The 14913-nt window shown below is 36.8% G+C and overlaps 1 protein-coding gene and 1 pseudogene across 18 annotated transcripts in view; one reads left to right on the plus strand and one right to left on the minus strand.

Moving 5' to 3' along the window:
• Window positions 1–14913, plus strand: part of RAD51B (RAD51 paralog B) — a 482184-nt gene that overhangs the window by 52148 nt on the left and 415123 nt on the right. Inside the window, exons 9-10 of one of the 18 annotated variants that reach the window (XM_039875336.1) lie at window positions 5639–5790; window positions 5917–7301. The exons of 16 other annotated variants lie outside the window; for them this stretch is intronic. In XM_039875336.1, the coding sequence (XP_039731270.1) occupies window positions 5639–5746 (108 nt within the window). In that variant the 3' untranslated portion in view covers window positions 5747–5790; window positions 5917–7301. Of the gene's footprint in view, window positions 1–5638; window positions 7302–14913 lie in introns of those variants that run through there. One more of the 18 variants, XM_039875335.1, reaches the window with a different exon arrangement.
• Window positions 2199–2314, minus strand: LOC120612846 (uncharacterized; annotated as a pseudogene).

Raw genomic sequence — 14913 nt, forward strand, 5'->3', positions numbered from 1 at the left:
TCTCAGGGTCCACTTTTAGCAAAACAGCTTTAGACCTATGTTATCTCTTCTTTTTAGCTCCAGTACATGTCTTTGGGGTTCGTTCTGATTGGACAAGCCTGTCATATGCCCACTGTGGTTGGGGGGATTTGTTGCTCCTACTGGACCCGGATGGCACACTCTACCCCTATTTTTAGGGATGCAGCCCTTCCCAAAACATATGGACTGAAAATGTGGAATGGTTGTTTTCCAAAAGAAATGGGATATATTTACCAGAAGAAGGGGGGCATTAAATGCCAGTCAGACAAAACTAGCAACTTTTTGCTGCAATACCTAAGTAAGGTTTATTGGGTAGACTTGATTTTAATAGTGAATAAAAACAATGATGGTACTTTGGAGAAAGGAGAAGGCCTGAATGAATTCTTTGGGAATAGACTTCTTACTGCTTGCTTTCTCCTCTACTTTGGCAATAATTTACTATTTTTTCCAGAATTGATTCCTTTAGCTTTATGGGCTTCTATCATCCTTGCTGGAGGGAAATGACGTCAAGTAAGTAGGGAGTGTGAAGGACAATAAGCACAAGAGTCCTGTTTTTCTGCAGCAAGGCTAAATCCTGCTTACCAGACCTGCTGCCAAAGACACATAAAACTCATCCCAGTTTTCCTCTTGACTGTAGGGGGTAGAATTTGTCATTCTTACATAACACATAGAATATTTATCAAATTACATACTAGTACCACAGGAGTTTGATTCTCTTTGTTAGTATTGTCTAAAGTTACAACAAATAAAAAGTCTCTATCCTTACTTTCTAAGCTTGCCAATACAAAAGAAAGTAATATTTCCTTTTGGAGCCTGAAGCCTTTTTCTCCCTAGCTCTTATTTAAGGAGAATATGTAATTTAAACATTTGAATAGAAATAGAGGGACTAGCCAAAAAGTTTTCAATAGTCCTGTTAAATACAAAATAGCATGTGTTTAAAGTAAATCTTTGGAAGAAAGATTGGAAAATCATGGATAAAGTCATATATCACGTACCTCAAAGGCATGCCTTGCTACGTAAGAGTGGGAGGAAACAGTACACATCCTAATGGGGTCAGATATTCTTACTTAGAAGTTTCTCTGACCACCTTGTTCCTGTCTTGGTAGTTGAAGGGCTCAAAGAAATTTCCAGTTTTGCTTAATTGGCTGGCTTTTGTGTTGAGTTAAATGCCATCACATTCTGTAGCCTCTCAGATTGGCATAAACACTTTCCTTCTGAATTTATACAAAGGAATGTGTTTTCTTTTTTTTCTGTATTAGAAATATAAGAAACCGTGCCCCTCCAAAAAAAAATGTTAGAAGTCTGTGGGTTATTCACCTCATTTTGATCACAGATATGGATAAATGGCAGTCTAATTTAAGCACGTGGACTTGGCCCCAGGCCAACATAGGTTCTCACCAGGTTTTTTATGTTTTGGATGTGGGTCCTTAGACAAGTTAATCTCACTTCTCTCATATATAAAATAATATTCATTCATTTGTTCCACAAATATTTAATATTAGTTACTCTTCTAGGTGCTGGGGATACATCAGTGAAGAAAACAATGAAGACTCTTTCTTTGTGCAACTTGCATTTAGGGGGGAAAGCAATAAATGGAAATTGTATGTTAAAGATAGAAATCGCTGTAAGAAAAGCAAAAATAGAGCAGGGTCAGGGAGATATGGAGTAGGGAGGAGAGCTGGTGTAGAATTAGGGTAGTTGGGGTTGGCATTATTGAGAAGGTGAAATTTGAACAAAGACCTGAATAATGTTTTCAAAGGCTCACTCTGGTTACAGTCTTGAGGATAGACTGTAAGGGGTTACAGACATAAGAGGAGAGAATTGTTAGGCTTTCATAGTAACCTAGGTGAGAGATGATGGTGACTTCATCAAAGTCGTAGCACCGAAGATGGTGAGGAGTGGTTGAATTCTGTATACATGTGGGAGGTTCAGCCACCGGGATCTTCTGATGGTTTGGATATGTTGTGAGAAACAAAAAGAGGAGCCTAGGCTTTTAGCTTGAGAATGGATGGAATTGTTATTAACCGACAGGAGAAAGACTGGGGGTAGAACAAGTTTTTTGGGGAAGATCAGGGGTTCGGTCCTGTTTAGTACTGAGTTTGAGATGTCTATTAGGCATCTACATAGGAATAATAACACCTACTTATAGGTTTTTTTTTTTTAATTTAAATTATTACTTATGCCTACAGCACCTGGTCTTTCTAGGTGGTCTTCCATCCTAGTACTAACCAGGCCTGACCCTGCTTATCTTCCGAGATCAGACATTGGGCTTGTTCAGGGTGGCATGGCCGTAGACCATGGACCATGAATCCACTGGGGCGTGACCCAGGACCTCTGCGTATAAAGCAGACATGCTAACCGCTACACTATAGGTTGGTTTTGATGATTAAATATGGTGAAGGTAAATCACTTAGTGTAGTACCTGGCAATTATCTCTGTGAGACCAGAGAACATACTGCTGTATGAAGGAAGAATAACAGGTTGCAAAAGAGATATTCAGAGGAAAAGAGCTCAAAATATAATAGGAGAGCTTTAAAAAAGAATATATTGAAATATTGAGAAAATCTTCCAGAAAATAAAAGTCAAAAAGTTGCAAAAATATTAGAGAAATAATAAAAATATTAGAGAATCCATGTAGGAGGTCTGAGTCTTTTCTAATAGGACTTTCAGAGAAACAGACCAAAGAAAATGGAAGAGAAGAAATTATTAACGAAACTATAAGAAAAATTTTCAGAACTGAAGGAAATGAGTTTCTAAATTGAAAATGCTAACCACTGTGAATAGAATAAAAAAAGACATATTACCAGGACATTTCATAGCGTCAAAGAGTAAAAATAAGTCACAAAGAAAAGAACAGAATTAGCAGAGTGCTAGACTTTTTGAAAGTAACACTGGAAGCTAGTAGACAATGGAGCAATGCCTTCAAAGTTCCGAGGGAAAATTATTACAAGCATAGATTTCTATGTCCAGTCAAATAATCAATTATAAGGATAGAATAAAGATATTTTCCAACATGCAAGTTCTTAAAAAACTTATCTCTTATATGTCCTTCCTTTGGAAGCTACTGAGTGATCAGAAAGAGAGGTAAGACATGAAAGAGACATGAAAGAAAAAAGAAGACATGAAATCCAGAAAAACAGGGGGCATAATGCTGGAGAGAGCTAAAGGAAATTCCTAAGATGGTGGTGAAAGGATGTCCAGGTTGACAGCTGATAGGAGGTCTAGAGATGATCAGTACAGATTGAATCAGGAGGAGGTAAGATCCAGGAAAGAGGTCTCCAAGAAGCAAATTGAACTGAGACATGATGTGTTTGACCATTCTGAGAGTTTCATAGTTTTTTCAGAGAGCCGAGGAATAAACTAACCTAAAGGAGCTTACGCTGCAGTAGGGGATACACACAAGTAAACAGGCAATTACAGTATCTGTCAAGATTTGTAAAGTTTAGTGCTCTGCCCCTAGACCACCCATAGTTGGAATGGAGGCTTAGTATTTAGCTATTTGAGCATTTGTAGCTGAACTGGCAAATCAACAGCTTAGGGCTAACTTGGCTTAGCTGAAGTGTAGTCCCTGCCACACTAGAAAATAAAACTTTTTTTTTTTTTCTTTTTCAGAGGATGGGCAGGGGAAAACGATTGTTCATTTTTAGTTGAAAGAATTAGCATTTATCTGTTTGTTTTTTTGTACGTATGACACTCATGTTTATAAGAACACCTTGTTTTTAAAATGATTGTGCAGTAGTGCAAGGGGAAAAACTTTCAGTTGTTAATTTTAGGTACAGAAAGCAACTACATTTCCTGTATAATAATTTATTTTACCCTCCCAAGATGACTTATACCCTGCTGACTTATGCCAATAAAGTAATGTTCTCCCAATAAAATAATGGATTGTTTTTTCTTATGGAATTCTTCACTATAAAGTTATATAATTGGAGATTGAAACCAAATTCAAACATTACTTCTTAAAGAATTCTGCCTAATTATAAAACTATTTGGTCTTAAACCTTGCATTTTTCTTTTGTATACTTTGTCTGTAATATAAAATGTAGCCATCTTATGTCACCTCAGTATTTCTCTTGCATAAAAATGGAATTATGTTTATGCCTGATCTAATTTATTATTTGGTCAGTTAATATATATACAGATAAATAGTGTGAGTATATTAACTGCAAGGGGAGACAAAGCTAATCTAAATGAAGATTATTATTAATACTGAGTAAGATTTTATTGTAGTTAATAAGTCCTTGTAATATATGGTCATCCAGGAGTCTTAAAACATTAGCTAATCCACTCAACAAACAATGATATGTCAGCCACACATCAGGCTCTTTGTTTAGTCCTGGGCGAACAGGACAAGTCAGGACAATCATTCCTGCCCTCTAATAATTCTTAGTTTAAAAGAAGAAATTTGACACATAAACAAGTAACTGTAATAAAATAGAAGGTTAAAAGTGCTATAGATATTTACCAAATGAATAAAGAGAGAAGGTCATCTTAAGGAGAGTATGTATTCAGAAGACAAGCATGGAGCTGTAATACTGTTTGTGGAAATGGCAAACATTCTTTTTGTTCATAGCACAGAGTCAGAGAAAGGACTAGGGAAATGTGAGAGCCATCTCATAGGGCAGGCATGCTATACGCAGTTTAATGAGTTCCTGCTAAACTGTGTTTCTCACATTCGTGTGATTATAAGAATCAGTTAGAAAGTTAAAACAAATACCAAATTCCTAAACTTCACCCCAGGCTGAGAAAATCAGAATCCTCAGAGGAGGACTGAGAGTCTGTTTTTAACAAGTGCCTCAGTAGTTTTTATGGTAATCAATTTATTGAGCAAATCCAATTCATTAGGATATAAGCAAGTCTTGTTTCAAAATTTTTCTAGTCTGCTTGAGATTTCAAGCAACTTATCGTGTGTGTGTGTGTGTGTGTGTGTGTGCGCGCGTGCGTGTACATGTATGTGTATGTATAAATGTTTTGTTATTAAAACAGTCCAGGCCAGCATAAATTTTTGGGAAGCATATCCTCCCAGTGCAGGCTAAAGCTGTGACTCAGGCCGCTTATGGTCTAGCTCAGAAATACTGTGTCCCTTCTCCCTTTTCGAGATCCAGATTCTCTATATTGGTAACAGAGTATGGGAGTAGGGGAATTAGAGGTCTTCAGAGTGGTTAGTGGAGGGCAATGTTCTGAATCTTCTGGTTCTGCCAGATATTGGTGGCTTCCACCAATATGATGGTCTTAGTGTAGATGAGTTTTTCTTCAAGGCAATGTCCAACTTCGCCAAGACCCCTTCTGTCAGTGAGGACTTCCAGAGAAAAGGGTAGCCATGGCTTTCCCCACTGATCCATTCTTCATAGGGTGGGTGTACTCCTGGGTACCCCTATTCCTTATCCTTCTTTTATTTCATGTTTTTGCACTTGGGAGCACTGGAACTGATAAGGCCCTCTTATGTGCTCTCCAAGGGCCCCAGTCCTCTTCTTACCAGGTAAGCAATAAACTTACTCTTAAGCAATAAACGGTACTATAAACGGTAAGCAATAAACGGTACTTCTTTGGGATTTGGGCTGTGGACATGGACTACTCTAACCAGAAATCTCCAGTTAGCTACATATATCTCTATGTTCAGGTCCTTACAGGTTCTGCAGCTCATCAAGCAGCCAACTTGGGACCAAGTTGCCAGTCTCTCCTTCTTGCAGACATCTTCACCTTCAATCCATATGACCAACTCTCTTGAAGTGCTCACTTAATGATGCTACCTTCATGAGGCCAGACTTCCAGGTTCTCCCTTGCCTTGCTTTAGTTCTGTCCTTTGGGAGGGTTGGTTGAATGCACCAGCCAGTTTTGTTACTTCTTAGCAAAACTTGGGGGGAATATCTAGACATAATTTTCGGTGTTTTCCCTCAGATGTTGGCATTTACTGCTTCTTGCTCTCAGTTGTGGACCTTCATCACTGATTCTGGGACAATAGGAGAAAATGTCACTCAATGTCTTGTTAGGTTATCAGGTAAGTTCAGTAAACGTTGCAAGTAGAGGAAAATATAATCAGATTTGTATTTCATAGTGCCTTAAAGTGTAATTTAAATAAGATATTTCAATGGAATTGTACCTTTGCTAGTTCTGCCAGAATTGAAGTAACAATTTGTTCACTTTAGGGTAAGAAACAAATATATGTATGACTGAATCTTTTTTGAGTGTCAGCATCAGCAATTTTGGATACCTTGGTTATGGATATGAAAGGACATGGGTTTTAGTGTATGTGATGCTGCCAGAAGACCAATCTGGAATGACAGATTGCTGTTTCTTAGTTAACTTTCATGTTTTCCAGTTTTATTTGGTACCTCTGGATAAAGGGAGCTTAGACCACTAGGTGGCGCTTTATAATTAGAAAATGCGAGCACTCTATTGCTACCACTAAGATCAACCTAGCAAAACAATGGCCAGTGAGAGCAGCTGGTGGCAGTCCTAAAACATAGGCTTAAAATAAGAGAGAAAGGAATAAAGGAAGAGATAAAGATAAAAAGAGAGAAAATAAGTAGGAGGGAAAGAAAAGAGAAAAGGAGAAAGGAAAGAGGTATATTGTGAAAGAAGTAGTAAAATGCAGTCAATAATTACCTCAGGAGAGTGGTCCCTATGACCACTTGTTGCTGGTTCATTTTTTGGTTATTCATTCATTTGACATGTATTTAATGAGAGTCAGGGAATCTGGCTGAGGATACCATGGTGAGCAAGATGTTCTCCCTACCCTCTGAGAGTTTATAAGTAAAGGGAGCTTGAAATATTTGAACTTGAAATCTTGACCCCCTTCTTTGTAGAATATATTAAATAATATGGAAAAGAATACTTTAAAATTTTAATTTTGTTTGTTTTATGTTCTCTATTTCATTCTTCTATCAGAAAAAAACCTTTTCTGGAATTAAAAAAATATATTCTTATTAGCATTTAAAAATGAACTCCTCAAGGGCTAGTTATGCAGGAATCCAGAGCATGTGATTCATTACTTGGCTCTCTTATTAGTGAGGGTGGAGGGAGGTCTTTAAATGTGTTGAATGGGTGGTAGGATCCCATGGGGGCCTCAGTAAGCCCTCTCCTGATTAGGGTCTGTAGCTTTCCTGGCTCTTTGTAGAATTCAGGCTTCTGACTTTGAAGACTTTCCTGACAGTGCCATACTCCCTCATCAGCTACAGCACACCACTGCCATTATTTATAAGGCCTTTTATGTTTCTCCATAATAATGAATTCTTTCATAGTAGAGTCTGTATCTAATTTAATGTATTTATGTAATCCCAGTGTTCGAGAGGTGTGAGTGTTCAATAAATTTTGGTTGAAAGAATGAATAAATCTTATTAGTTATAGTGAACTTGGTATGAGATAGGTTTGTATAAGAATCCTTTCTGAGAGAGTTAATTTTTGGATATACCGAAGGCCTTCCTTTGACACATCAGAGTGTGTAGAAAATTGCCTTGAAGTGTAAGATATAGTGCACTTTCAAAGATAACTAGAAGATAAAGCAGTCATAAGATAAGATGGTTTTATAATGCCAATTCTGTAAGTATAACTCTTAAATTTTAATGTAAATTCTGTTGTTTCGCCCTGGATAAATAGACTAGCTGTAGTTTTCTTATTTCTAAAACAACAGGGATTGATGGCACCTATTATTTACAACTTCAGTCTCTAGGGCCTACTTCGTCTTACAAAGATGAGCATTCGAACTAAGTCAGGATTGAGTAGAGGAATAAAAGATGGGAAGAGAGGGATTTCAATGCAAGTGAATTCTACTATATCAGAGGTTAGCATCAGTAGATCAACATTTATTGAATGCCAGAGATTTTATATTCAAGAATACATACTAGAAAATAGATGTATCATTATAGCTCTCAAAATATTTACTGTTATATAAAGAACATATAAAAAGCCTTCAAATAAGATATGTTTATTAAATAGCTTTATTGAGATATAATTCATATACCATACAATTTACTCTTTTAAAGTATATAATTCAGTGTTTTGTTTTTTAGTGTATTCACAGACTTGTGTGACTGTCACCAATATCTAATTCCAAAACATTTTCATCACCTACCCAAAAATCTTCATACCTAATAACAGTCCCTCTGCGTTCCTATCGCCCTCCAGCCCCTGGCAACTGCTATTTTCTGTCTCTATGGATTTGACTATGCTGTAAATGTTATAAAGATGTAATCAAACAACATGTGGTCTTTATGACTGGCTTATTTCACTTAGCATAACGTTTTCAAAGTTTACCCATATTGTAGCATGTTATTGGTACTTCATTTCTTTTTATTGCCAAATAATATGCCATTGCAGGGATACACCTCATTTTGTTTATCCATTCATCACCTGATGGACATTGGTTTGTTTCCACCTTTTGGCTATTATAAATAATGCAGCTATGAGCATCCATGTACAAGTTTTTGTGTGCACATGTTTTCATTTCTCTTGGTTATATTCCTAGGAGTAGAATTGCTGGGTCACGTGCTAACTCTGTACTTAATGTTTTGAGGAGCTGCCAGACTGTTTTCCAAAGTGGCGTCACCATTTTACAATCCCATCAGCAATGAATGAGGGTTCCGGTTTCTCCATGTCCTTGTCAATACTTGCTTTTGTTTGTTTTAATTATAGTCATCCCAGTAGTGACTCCTCTCCACACCAGTGAGTATGAAGTGGTATCTCACTGCGGTTTTGATTTGTATTTCCCTAATGACTAATGATGATGAGAATCTTTTCAGGAGCTCATTGACCATTTGTATATCTTCTTTAGAGAAAGGTCTATTGAAATTCTTTGCACATTTTAAATTACATTGTCTTTTTATCATTGAGTTGTGAAAGCTCATTGTATATATTCTGTATATGTCTTTTATCAAATATTCGATTTTCAAATATTTTCTCCCATTCTGTCTTCACTTTCTTGCTTCTTTAAAGCACAAGTATATACATACAAATGCAGTATTTACAACATAACGATATAAAGTGGTTTAGATTTATTGTGGTGAGTGTGCTTGGTTGTATTAGGTAGGTTGCCATGAAGGGGATAAACAGTGCGGACGATTGTCTTTTACTGATACTCAAAACTGTTCTCTAAATCAATAGGGAATGTAATTATAGGAAGCCAAAAAAGAGCTAAACTATTAATAGTAAAACAATGTCCTCTAGCATATAACATATCTTCTTCATCCTTTATGTTATCCTAGTTACAAAGTAGTAGAGAAATACTAGGGGTTGGGATTGTGAGAAAAGAATAGCTGTTTCCTTCTTTTGTGGCTCAGGCAAGATATACTCTTAGAGATCTAGCTAAAAATAAAACAAAAACAGAGACTAACTTGTTCCATCAGGAATGACAGTAGTTCTACTTTTGTCATTAGAGAAATGCCCTCACAATTGATCAACATCACAGGGCTATAAGCTGTTGTCTTTCTTTGACTGTAGGTATAGTGAGAGCAACCCTTTGTGGAGGGGAGGTAGGTGGAGAAAATGGAGTGTGTCTTTGTCACGGTCTGAGTGGAGATGTTTGCTTACTAGTAATTGAGCAGGTGGACTGCTTTGATGACCACAAAGTGAGACAATGAAATGGTTGTGATCGCTTGCCCATCTTTTTGGCCAGTCTCTGTAAGTAGTTTATTCGAGAGCATTCTTAGTCCCTTTACTACATCTTCGGCTTGATCTTCAGTGGTAAGTAGAGAGATTTTTTAAGTCGACTGAAATAAATTAAGAAATACACACGTCTGGCAAATTATAGTAACGGAGGAGTGACTTTTGCTTCTTTTTTGCATTAAGAGTTTGAAATAGAGTACTAAAAACCTTTGGAGAAAGATGTTCACCTTCTCAAGATTTTCCCCAGGAATGGCCTACCAAAATTGAGAAGTCTTGATCAAGACTTCTGAGCTGTACTGTGAAAAGATGTGGGTTTTCTAAAGTAGCTTGACATGTGCTGTATGCTTTTAAATTTCTTTTCATTTCCATTTTTTACAATATAAAAACTTATTCCAGACTATAAATAACACTTATTTATGGGAACAGTTCCCTAAACTTTGCTTCCTAAAGTGTAACTATTAAACCTTTTGGAATAACAACACATTTGTCTCTTAAGAAAGATTCTTTAGATTGATGTCTTATGAGTGGCTTAAGTTCTTGAGAGGCATTCTATCTTGACTCCTCTCCACACCAGGAAAGACATTTTGGATTTTCTTACTCTTAGTCTTAATCTTGTGCTTTGATCAGAATGAAGAGATGAGTCAGAGGTTACCTAACCCTAATACTTTTGGGGGAAGGTAGAACAATATAATTTTGAATCTGTAACAGGATTAACTATCAGTTTTTCCTTTTCAGGCTGATGGACAAATTTGTAATCATGAGCATATTACATAATAGTGACATAATTGAGGGTGTAGGCTTATCCTTTAGAACATAGCCCCCAAGAGACTTGTGTTCAGTACATAATGTAAAGATATTTTAGAGTGGTTGTGAAACTTTTTGCTGTCAAATAGCAGGGACTTCTCAGTCAGTTTGTGTATAGTTTGCTTTGTAGATGATGCTATCCTTGGTTAGAAAACAATTGACTCTTCCATGTCTTACTGGCATCTGCGGTTAAGTATTGCTCAAATACTATTAAATTAAACTTTCATGTGATACTGTGCTCTCCCAGACTAAGGGGTCGGCACCCTATGAGTCTTGAGGAAATAGTCTCATTTGACAATTTTACTGCCACTTATGATTTTATCTATGTGTGATGAGGTGATACAGTGACTTATTTTGGTTTGAAGGCTAGGGAGATAATCGATAAACTTGGGCCTGGAGCCAAGGGAAAGATCTGTCATCGAAGAAAGGTAATGATCAAACGAGTAATAATTGCTGTTGTTGGCCAGCTCTGAGTGTGAAACATTTAGGGCAGTTGAGCTCCAATTTGAAAAATTAGTTGAATAATAATTATTTGACATATTTCCTGTGCCTATCACTCTGCTAGGTACTGGGAAGATAGAGCAAATAAGACATAATTCCTGATCTTGGGATACTTACATTTGGGGGAAGATAGACATACAAGCAGATATTTTTCATACATTGGGGTAAGGACCTTTTTCTTCCCAATGCGAAAGCATACACAAAGGGGGATTACTAAATACATTTGAATATTCCAATAGCTACGATGAAAACTGTTCTTTATAAAAGGCAAGAATAAAATAAATGCACAATTCAGAATAGCGATGGGCATCAAGGGGCAGGGCAGGAAGGTAGGATTCAGGAGGGGCCCATGTGTAACTAACTTCATTGGGATGGAGAATATTCTAATTAATAAATTGAGTGATGGGTTCACAGATATATATTTTATCATGTTGCATCACCTACATATATATATATGTGTGTGTGTATGTATATATTCTTTTAGATCTATCAAATATTGTATAATTTTAAAAAATCAAGTATTTCAGTAAACATTTTCCAACCTTAATTTATTAAAAGCTTTTATTCACTTAGGGTAAGTTGCAGAAGAAGAACTCATTCACTTAGCCAAACCATTTCTCTGTCTACTATCTATTTATCCATCTCTCTATTTTTTACTTTAATTTTTTGAAATACAATAAAAATAATGTTGAAGTCTTTTCACATAACCTGAATGTCCTGTTTCCCTGCCTCTTAAGGTTCCATGTACTCTGTCTAGAACTCAGTTTATAGGTCAAAAGGTTTCTGTCTGGGCTGGCCAGCCAGACATTTAAGTATTCATTACGTGTGTGTGTGTGTGTGTGTGTGTGTGTGTGTGTGTGTGTGTGTGTGTGTTTAATGTTTGTGCATGGCTTAGCTAGAGATTTTGAAATCTTTGTAGGGTTTTCCTATTTGTTGGGCAGTTTTAGAATTGAAGGCCATCAGTAGGGAAAAAAAAGAAAAATACTATTTCCTCTTTCATCTATATCCCATATTATACAAGTGTTCTGAAAATAGCACCGATTTTCTGGGAAAGGTCATGACTGAGACTTTTCTCACCCTTTACCCTTATTCTCTAATTCATGTTTCCTTCTTATAACACGGTCATGTGCTTGCCCAAGTCTGGCTTACGAACCGTGCAGAATATCTGTGCAGTTTTGTTTTTTAAGCCCTACACTGTGCACATGATGCAGTATTTAATTTGGACTGAGCTCTGAGTTTAGTCACACGTGCTTCTTGTGGTGTTTATCTTGGAATCCACAAGTAGGAGGGAAGTATTTTTGCATTTTATACATCTGGACATTGTTCATAGTCCTCCTGTGACTTGGGAATTCTGTGTGGGGCAAAATCCAAAGAACAGTATTAAAAATAACACGGAGTTATAATGGCATCCGAGTAAAAACTCTTGAGAATATCCTTCTAATCCCAGCAGAGTTTGATTTTGATAGTGAACTTTTTTTCAGTTATGTGGTTCACTGTTGGTCTGCTTAGATTGCTGGGATTATAAGGTTACCTGATACTCTCACATGTAGGCTAATAGGCTGCCAGACTTTCTGAAATCTACAGCAGACTTGTTTTGTTGGGGGAAGATTTTGCCTTGATTTTGCATAGGGTAAAATAGGTAATTCTGTGTACTGCTGCTGTGCCTCTGCCACTCTCTTGCTCTGCAAGCATCTTAAGAGAGACCTGTGAGGTCACTTCGTTGATCCTGCCTCCTTCCACCTCTCTTAGAGCTAAAGGTTGACCCTGAGAACACCTCAGGCGCTGTGTCTGGATGGGTGGGGTTGGGGGTTCTAATAACTGTTGTATAGGATAGTACCTCCTTTGGGCTAAGTTTCTGCTAAATTGGAAAAAGTGGGAAGGGCGTACAGAAGCCTTGCTGCTCTTTGAATGAGTTTGCATATGGACCGTATTGGTTTTTGGCCCCAATCTCGTTTTCTTTCATTCCCACATCTCATCTTTTATGCAGCTGCAGAGAGCAGGCTGGGAAAACAGAATGAAAGCTTCAAACAGATTTGCACTTGAATAAAAGAAAGAGTGATTTCTCTTGTTCAGATGATGGACCAGTCTGAGGAGAAAGTTGTTTGCTTTTTTACTTTCTGAGAAAGGATTGTTTGCTTTTTTCCCTTCAAATATAATAAAGGGGGAAAAAGCTAATAAAGTAGTTGGACCTGCCGGTTATAATTCATATAGAATTTTCAAATGTACTCAATAAGTTTCCTCATACAATTATAAAAGAAGTAAATATTGGAGGGCAAAGGTCAAAATTCTGTCGAGTTTTCAGAATCAGTTGACTGTAAGATGGTGCCAGTGCTTGGATAAGACTACTCAAGTAGGAGTTGTTTCTCTGTGCTGGTTTTTGGCCTTTCCTTCAGGAATATTTTCCCTTTTCCTTTTGTAATGTATTTTGCAACTTATAGTTTAAAAAAAATTCATCAAATTTTAAGATTTTAGCGAATAAACACTTCTTGGTCCTATGATGGGAATCACAACGTAGCAGAGAATGAGTTGACTTAAGCTGGAGAGAGGTCGATAATAGGAACTCCAAAGGTTGATACTGGGAGCTTGCTTGTAATGTTTTAAGGACTCCAGAAGGAAATGGTGAAATCTGCTGATGACACCAAATTGTTTTTGCTGATCCAAATAGGGATTTCTGGGAAGCTTCTTCAGAGTATTTGGAATAGTAGAAGAATTGGGTAATGTGATAGCAGACATACTGAACTCGAAGTGGAGGCTTATGTGAAGCAGCAGGAATAATGTCAATATCTTGAATTTACAAAGCCTGCCAAGTCTAAGAGAAAGACTGTGGAAGCCCTGTAAAGGACATAGCTTTGGTTCCTCTTGTGAAAAGAAGACTTCAGATAAAGAACATTTTGATATGTAGAAAATGAAAACTACTATGGCAGTAGTTGTAATTATAAAATATAGCGATTGAAAAATATGGGATCTGAGTTTCTTTTTTAATGCCAGCAGTATTACAACCAAATAAATGCTGTTTCCCTTGAAATGGTCATGGAAGATTATATACTCATTTTATGCATGTTCCTGTTTTTGTAGCAATAGCACCTAGTATATTCTTTTGATTATTTTCTGTGGTGGCAGGTCTTCATTTTTTTTAGATTACTCTCTATTCTCTGCTTCTATGAGTTTGACACTTTAGATTCCACATATAAGTGAGATCATGCAGTATATATCTTTGGTTCATTTCACTTAGCATAATGTCCTCCAGTTTCATCCATATTGTCATTAATGGTAGGATTTCCTTAAGAATAAGTTCTTGGTTGAATTATTTTACAAACATCACTCATTTAGATATGTAAGTTATAGAGGCTTATTAAAACACTAGTTTCATTACATTATAGACATACTATGTTTATAAGTGACCTTCTTCTTTTTTTTTTAAATTGTTCAGTTCTGTGTCCCCGAGTATTCTCTTAGGGAGGAAGCAGGAGGTTGTGTAGTGACTGGAGATTCCTTTAATGCATTGATATTTTCTTGCTAGAGCCTATATCTGTTATGAAAAAGACCCTGCGGATTAATAAATAAGATAGCCACTGTCACAGGAGCTGTGGGCTGGCCATCTATATCCATCCATCCAGCCATCTATTTACTTCAAAAGAACGAGTCACAGCCCCTTACCTCAAGATGCTTAGTTTTATTTGCATGGTGGTATATCAATGTGAAACAAGCAGCAGTCAATTGCGTCAATCTCAGTGGAGTAAGTTAATGGTTTTCAAACATTATCTATGGAAACTTTGTTTTGATTAAGTGAGGCTGGGATGGGAACGGTGCTAAATTCTTGCTTTTTCTTTTCCCCCCTCAGTGAGAATCCTTGGAGTAATTTTTGAAAACCACTAGTTCAGAGAATAAATTATCTAGAGGGAAAGAAAAGAGTTTGTGTACAGAAGCAGCTACGTAGACTTACTTTATTTTCCCTTTATTCTTCTGAGATTATTAAAACAAAATTAAAAA

This window comes from Pteropus medius, unplaced genomic scaffold (assembly GCF_902729225.1).
Source record: "Pteropus medius unplaced genomic scaffold, Ma_sr-lr_union100, whole genome shotgun sequence".
NCBI classification, from domain to species: domain Eukaryota; kingdom Metazoa; phylum Chordata; class Mammalia; order Chiroptera; family Pteropodidae; genus Pteropus; species Pteropus medius.